The following is a 7,770-nucleotide window of genomic DNA, read 5'->3' on the forward strand; positions in this document are numbered from 1 at the left end:
CCGGGAGCGGCCACTGCACTCCAGTCTGGGCAACAGAGTGAGACTCCAACTCAAAAAAAAAAAAAAACAAGCAGGAATATAGGTGCCTAAATATTTTTTTCTTATGATATGTGTGTGAAGTATTTATGCTATAAAGACATTAACCTTTTTTTCTGTTACATTTTTCCTAGTCTATTTTTTTTTCCCTTCATTTTGTTTACAGGGAATTGTTTCCTGTTTTTGTTTTTTAACATAAAATGCTTCATGAATTTTCCTTGTGCAGGGACTATCCTAATCTTGACTGTTCTAATTTTAATATATGTGCTGCCAAAGCAAGCACAGGAATTTGTTTTTTTATGTAGATGTTACACAATATTTTTTCCTTTGTGATTTCTTCTATTATTTCTAAACTTAGGAAGTTGCCTAGTAAGTGTTAAATTCCTAAAACAACATGATAAAGTAATGAAGACCGTGGTCTTTGAAGTCAGACAAAACTGGGTTCAAATTCTAACACAGCTGCCCTCTTGCAGTTACTTAAGTTCTCTGAGCTTCGGTTTGCTCCTCTCAAAAATCAGAGTAATAATACTTCCTTGCAACAATAATTGTTATTATCCTATGCTTTCTATCATTTTATGCTTAAAATAGTAATATTTAACTTTGGTGATCTAGAATTAATTTTGTAAATGGTGTGAGGAGTGATCTAAACCAATTTTTTTTTTTTCCAAATTGTTCCATTTTGACTCTTAATAATTCTTTCTGGGAAATTAAACAACCATTCAGAACAAAAGGGACAAACTACCTTGTTTAAACACCTACTCTATGCTTGATGTTTCCAAACATGCGATCCTTAGGACAGAACTCCCAGGCAAGTGGCATTATTCCCACATTCCAGATGGAGAAACTGATGCCTAGAGAGGTTGTTGGATTGTTCAAGCTGATACTGGTGGGACAAACCTGGAAACCAGGCTCACTGGGCTCCCAGTATTTTACTCTTCCTAGGGGGTCATACTCCCTCCACCCTCAGCATGATAGCACTCCTTCCCCCTCAGCCCTCAGCCTGAGACCCCTCACAGTAGCCAGAAACACAAGACTATAGAGTGTCAGGAAAGGGTCTCCCCCAAGCTACCCTGGCATGGAGCTTAGTAGGGCCCAAGCAAGAGGCCTGAGCAACCCAGAAAGGCCAGTAGTCGAGAGAAAGGTGTTGAAGGACAGGTGGGGGGACTGTGTGCTTGAGGTGATGCAGTGTGTGCTGACCTAGAGGTGGGAGTGCAAGGCCTGGGAAGGGGCAGCACAGAGAGCTTGAAGGTCAAGAACACATAGGAAGGGGGTGAAATTAAGACTGGGGAGCCAGCTGATATGGGGGTGCTCCCGTCCCGTCTGAGGGAAGTGCCTCCTCTTTCATCTTGTGTGTTTTCAGGTCAAAGCGGAAATCCTCACTACCTTTGCTCTCTGTGGATTTGCCAACTTCAGTTCCATTGGGATCATGATGGGAGGCCTGAGTGAGTCCTGTGGGGGCCTTCCCAAAGTCTAGGAGAGTCAGGGACCTGAACTTGCTTGGGGACATGCAGGCCCATTTGTTGAAGGCAGGGCCTGAGTAGGATGGCCAGGGAGGTTCCTTTCAGCCCTGGAATTCCATGATGCTCTGCTGCTGGGAGTGGCCTGGGAGGCTAGTACCTTGGCTTTGGACGCCAAGCCTGGCTCAGGGATGAGAGGTGTGGTACTGGTCCATCCTCCGAGGCTTTGTCTGCTGCTTCCCACAGTCACAATGGACAGGCCTGGTGGAGCCTAGGGAGGAAAGCTCTGCACAGTTCTCTGCTCTTTATAAATATTTCCGCTTCTCAAAGCCACCCTTCCAGGTGGTATAATCATCCCGTTTTACAGAGAAGACTGAGTCTTAGAGAAATGAAGTGAAGGCCCACGTCACTCTGCTAATAAGAGGCTGAGCCTGTGTTTAATCCTGATCCTGCCTGACTCCAGGCTCATTGATGGTATGTGCAGAGGTGTGGGGCATCACCTAGGGGCCCACGCCAGGCCATAGTGGACTCCTGAACTCAGCAAGGTGTCAGGAAGTCAGCGTCTATCCCTTGGGCCAGCTGGAAGATGGAGGGAGGGCAGCTGATGCAGCCAGGGTTGCAGAACATGGCAGAGAGGGACCGGCTTCCTTGGCCCTGGGCACTCCCGTTCACTTGCAGCCTCCATGGTCCCCCAACGGAAGAGTGACTTCTCCCAGATCGTGCTCCGGGCACTCCTCACGGGGGCCTGTGTGTCCCTGGTGAACGCCTGCGTGGCAGGTGAGTGCAGGCTGGGCTACACAGGACTGGGAGCCCTGGTTTCCTAACTGGCCCCAGGGCCACGGCCGGGCTCTTCAGCTCTGCTTACCTGCTGCTTTCCCTCTGCAGGGATCCTTTACGTGCCTAGGGAGCCTGCTGTCAACTGCGTGTCCCTCCTGAACACGACCCTCAGCAGCAGCAGCTTTGATGTATACCAGTGCTGCAGCAAATTCTTCCAGAAGTGAGAGCCTGGGCCTTGGGGGCTGTGGGGTCACCAACAGTGATAGGGTACCGAAGGCCTGAATGACTGGGGGATGCCTTCGCCACCCGGATGAGGGGTAAAATGTTATGGCTGTGGCTGACGTGACCAGGGGAGGAGGAAGTAAAGGCTTGAGGACCAAATTTGAAAAGGAAGGGTGGACCAGAGGTGTGAAGAAACTTTTTCAGGGTTGCACAGCCTGCTAGTGGCCAGCAGAGCCAGGCCAGGAGCCCGCACTGCAACCTTTGCTTTCTCTACAGCAACGACTCAGAGTTTGGCCCAGGTGCCCTGAGCAACTGCTGTCGATTTTACAACCACACGGCGTGTGCGTAATGAGGACAGAACGTCTTTGTGCCTTCTGAGGGCTGTTCCTCTCCAAGAAGCATCTGTCACCACCCTCCCCTCTCCAGGTCCTTCCTCGGGGAAGCCACAGGGCTTAGACCCAGCTCAGTCCCACAGTTGGGGAGGGATAATACAGCAAACAGGCAGAGAGGAAGTGGAGACTTAGGTAAGGCAAGGACACCTCCCATCCAGCCCCCTTTCTGCTCCCTGTTTTCCTGCCTCCCCCAGAGTAAATCCTCAGCGTCACCTCTGCCTCCTTCCTGTTCCCCTCCACATCCAGTCATCACCCTGGTTCTCTCTACTCCCCCCTCCTTGGAGTCCCTCACATGCACCCTTCCCTTCTGCTGTGGGCCCCACACCAAAGCCTCCTCCCCTCCCCTCTAGCATTGCAGCCACCCAATCCCCTTCCTTCTTGGGCAGTAGAATCTCTCTGTGGCTTCCTCTGCCAGACGGTGTTTCCTGGAGACCCTTTTTCTCCTCTCAGAGAAACCCCCACTGCCTTCCCTCATAGCGCTTCTCAAACTGATGTGCTGTGGAACCCCATCTGAAGAGGTATTCTGAGGATTCCATGACCCCACTAGGTTGGGAAAATACTGGGTTAAATAAAGTCTGACAGGGTTATTTGGGTGTTTGCTTATTTGTTTGTTTGTGTTTGTTTTTAAACTGTGAACTTGTCAGAGCTTGATGTGAAATATGATGAGGCTTTTTTTTTCAAATTTATTTGACCGTCAGAACCTTTTTGATGGAAGCATCTTTTAGTTGAAGGTTTTATGGACTACAACCTGGGAAATATTGGTTGATGTTCAAACTGCTTTATTCTATAACGTAACTGTAATACTAGCAAATGTTTACACAGCACTATGTTCTGGGCACTGCTCTTAGTGCTTTATTTATTTTAACTCTGTCCTGACACCAACCCCGCAAGGTAGGCCTTATTATTATCCCTAGTCGAAGAGTCAGAGGTCCAAACGGGTTAGGCCTAAAGTGACACGGCTGCAGGGAGGCAGAGGCAGGCCTGGAGCCAGGGCCTTCCAGTTCCACAGGCTGCTGGGTTCGACCTTTCTGCTGGGCTGGGGGTGTTCAGGGAACTGTGTTGTGTGGCTCACTCTCACCTCCTTCCCTGCCTTTCCTTTGTCCCCAGCCTCTGCTCTAGTAGGTCATGCTTGACGTCTTTACCCACCCTGTTTCTGGAGGCTCATTACCTTGTGTGTCCCCTCCATCTCCCTCCTGCCTCCACTGCTCCTGTCTCAGTTCTCATCTTCCTCAGCAGCTTTGACTTAGTGGCCCTGTGCCTGTGGCCACTGGGATCCTGTACCTTCACCCCTACCTGTCAGGCCCAATTCCTTCCCAGCTCAGACCAGCCTTGACCTGAGACAGAGGGAATATGGAGCCCTGGGCAGCACTCAGCCCCCACAAGCCAGGTTCTGCTTCTGTTGTGCCATGGACCTTGGTTCCAGTGGGCACTGGCTCTGCTCCTTGTGACCCCCCCCCACAGCTGTCCCAGGTCTCTGTCCCAGGTCCCTCAGGGCCTGAATCCTCCCTTAGTTCTGCAGAATGGAGGCTTGGCCTTACTCTTATACCTTATGGCACGGCCATTGCCTTCTCTCTGAAGGCCCATCAGGCCCTGCAGCTTGCTCTAGCTCCCCTTGAGCTATGGGGAGGATGTTCTGCTGATGTGAACGGCACAACCGGCTCCCCGTATCAGCGCTCCACCCCTTCCCTGCCTATCTGTTGGCTTTAGCTCCACCAGCTGGGTTGTGGAATAGTCCAAGGACTCCCCCTGATCTCCTTTCCTAGACTCTGTGCACACTCATCACATGGCCAGTGACCTTCCCTAGAAGACTAAACCCCTTGAACATCGGGCTCATAAGGCACCATAGTGCCTTTGTCCCCTAGGGCTGACATAACAAAATACCATAAACAGGATAGCTTGTCAACACATAGTAATTTACTTCTAATGGTTCTGCAGGCTGGGAAGTCCAAGATCAAGGTGCCAGGAGATTCAGTGTCTGATGACAGCCTGTTTCTCATAGATGGCAACTTCTCATTGTGTCTTTACATGGTGGAAAAGGCAAACAAGCTCCCTCAGGCCTCTCTCTCTTCCTCTCCCTCTCTCTCTCTCTCTCTCACTCTCTCTCTCATTCTCTCTCTCTCTCTCTCTCTTTCTTTCTCTCTCTCTCTCTCTCTCTCTTTGAATCAGGGTCTCACTCTGTCACCCAGGCTGGAGTACAGTGGCATGATCACAGCTACTCACAGCCTTGACCTCCTGGGCTTAGGCAATCTTTCCACCTCAGTTTCCAGAGTAGTTAAAACTAGAGATACACACCACCACACCTGGCTAATTTTTTGATTTATTGAAGAGACAAGGTCTTACTATGTTGCCCAGGCTGGTCTCAAACTCCTGGACTCAAGCAATCCTCCTGCCTCAGCCTCCCAAAGTGCTGGGATTATAGGCATGAACCACCACACCTGGCCTCTCACACCTCAGATGAGGGCACTAATCTCATTCATGAGGACTTTGTGCCCATGATCTAATCACCTCCCAAGAGCCCCACCTCCTAAATATCATCACCTTGGGAGTTAGGATTTCAGAATATGAGTTTTAGAGAGAAAAGACTATTCAGACCACAGCACATAGTAATGGAAGTTGTTGACAATAGGTTAACAGCCTATTGAAAATGGGGACTCTGTATTATCTGTGCAACCTTCCTGTAAATCTAAAATATTCTAAAAGTTTGTTTCAAAAACTACACGGACACAGGTGCAGTGTAATCTGTAATTCAGCCCATGGACAATGTCCTAGACAATGCATGACCCATCAAGGTCTCGGTTGACCATTGGGCTACATTGGCCCCCCCCTTCCCACCCATTCTTCCCATGGCTCTGCTCTCACTTCTGCCACCCTTTCACTTTAATTCAACTTCCTGTCTTCAGCAGAATATTAATTAGTCCTGACCTCTTTCCCACTGCATGGAGAACATCATCTGCATGAAATTACTTTTGACTCAGAATCCGTGAACTCTAAGTTTAGACGGGACCTTGAACATCATTTTGAGGGTGTCTGCCTCCCCACCCAACTTTTCTGAGAATTTGCACAACCACTGCATGGATGGCCTCTGTCACCATGTTTTTAATGTTTGAATCATGAGACTCCACTTCCACGAGTGATTTGCTTATTGAACCAAGACTGAATGTCTGACTTAGGGCCAGCCAAATCCATATTTGTGCCAATGGTCTTTCAGATTCTTGGGAAGGAATATGAATTATAAAACCCAGAAACAGAGAGCTGGGAGCTGAGTCACCATGGTGGGGCTGGGTCTTTGAACTGATCTCATTCCTTCACTTCCTGCAGCATGGTTGTTCAGCTTTTCCTTGGATTTGATGACAGCTGGATCCTTTTCAGAAATCTCCTCTAACCTGAGTAAATTTGAGGTCTCTCTTTGTAATCAGAAGGACATTGTCCAGCATAGCCACATTGTTAAATCTCCCAGTCTGCTTAGAATCAAGCAGTCATTCAGCATTTGCTTAAATCCCATCAAAGACAAGAAACTCACTACCTCTCGGTGCAGCCCATTTCATATTGGAGAGCTCCACTTCTGAGTACATTCTTTTTTGATTGTGCATCAAAAAATATTGTGCTTTGATCCCAGTTTTGCCATTCTGGGCCATTCAGAACAAGCCTTATGTGTATATCTTTTGTTGTTCTCCTTCCTACTTATCAAAGAAATACATGCTCATTATTTTTAAAAAGTTCCATCTTATGGGAGCCTTATAGAAATATCCTAATCCCTTTTCCTCATGACAGTCCTTCAGTCATTTGAGTATGGTGACCATCCAGGTTTCCCTTCTCTGAGTCAGGAACTCTGAGTTCTTTCAGTTGTCCCTCACATAACACACAGCAGTTTCAAAATTTGCCCCAAACCTGGTTTTTAGTTGCACTGTATTCATTGCAGATGGTGCATGAGTCATGAGCAGGTCCACGATGAAGCCAGAACACAGCATGGTTAATATGATCTCATGGGTGCAACCAAGGTGATGTGATGAGACTGAAGATTAGATTTGGCCTTGGGAGGGAATTCAGAAGAGGCAGACTTCTTAGGAAGGAAGGATGTTAAGCTACATGCCTGCTTCAGAAATCTTCAAACCTGAGGGCTTGCATGTTGAGGATGAAACTTGAGAAGGACCTGTCATTGAGGGAGAAAGTCCTGGTCCAGATCACAAAGGGGACCAGAGATTGGCTATAGCAGGAATAGGGTGGGTGTGACCTTATCTATCAGGGCACCCTACTTGCCCACCATCAAAGAGTGCAACAAGCTTCTAACTTGCCTAGAGGTTGCTGTCCATTCCCAGAGGCAGGAGAGGGATTGCTGCTTTGGAGAAACTTCTGACAAAGATATGGAATGGTGGCATGGGAGTAATTTGCCAACAAAGACTTTGTGACTGGAAGTGAAGGGGAGACGGCACAGCCAAGCACTCATTCCACACTTGAGGGTCAAGGCATTTAGGAAAGAGATTCTGCAAGGAAAGCAGCCGTTGAATGGAACCCTCACTCTGCTGTGGCAAAAGATCCCAATGAGGAAAGAAAGGCAGAGGTGACACAAGAAGCCAACATGGCTACAAATGGATAGCAGGAATCTTGATCATAAGCTCAAAATTTTTAAATAATAGGCGCCATGATCTGGTTAAAGGATATATGACCTGGTGTAGAAAGACAGCTGACTGTCCTCCAATCAGCAGTCTCCCCTTTTTTCTTTAGCAATAACTGAAAGTTCACCTAAGATAAACTCTACTTTCTTTTCTTTCCTCCCCTATTTTTGTATTTTATTTTATTTTTGTTTTGTTTTGTTTTGTTTTGAGTTGGAGTCTCACTCTGTCGTCCAGACTGGAGTGCAGTGGCCACTCCTGGCCACCTCAGCCTCC

At 48.1% G+C, this 7,770-nt stretch overlaps 1 protein-coding gene across 2 annotated transcripts in view; it reads left to right on the forward strand.

Annotated features, from left to right (window-relative positions):
- Positions 1–2,841, forward strand: part of SLC28A1 (solute carrier family 28 member 1) — a 60,894-nt gene extending 58,053 nt beyond the window's left edge. For both annotated transcript variants that reach the window (XM_008062087.1, XM_008062088.1), the window contains 4 exons: positions 1,397–1,478; positions 2,172–2,270; positions 2,379–2,490; positions 2,769–2,841. In XM_008062087.1, the coding sequence (XP_008060278.1) occupies positions 1,397–1,478; positions 2,172–2,270; positions 2,379–2,490; positions 2,769–2,841 (366 nt within the window). The remainder of the gene's footprint in view (positions 1–1,396; positions 1,479–2,171; positions 2,271–2,378; positions 2,491–2,768) is intronic.
- Positions 2,842–7,770: the final 4,929 nt, after the last annotated feature.

The sequence above is a fragment of the Carlito syrichta genome, unplaced genomic scaffold, assembly GCF_000164805.1.
Source record: "Carlito syrichta isolate Samal-C Ts95f unplaced genomic scaffold, Tarsius_syrichta-2.0.1 Scaffold305654, whole genome shotgun sequence".
NCBI classification, from domain to species: domain Eukaryota; kingdom Metazoa; phylum Chordata; class Mammalia; order Primates; family Tarsiidae; genus Carlito; species Carlito syrichta.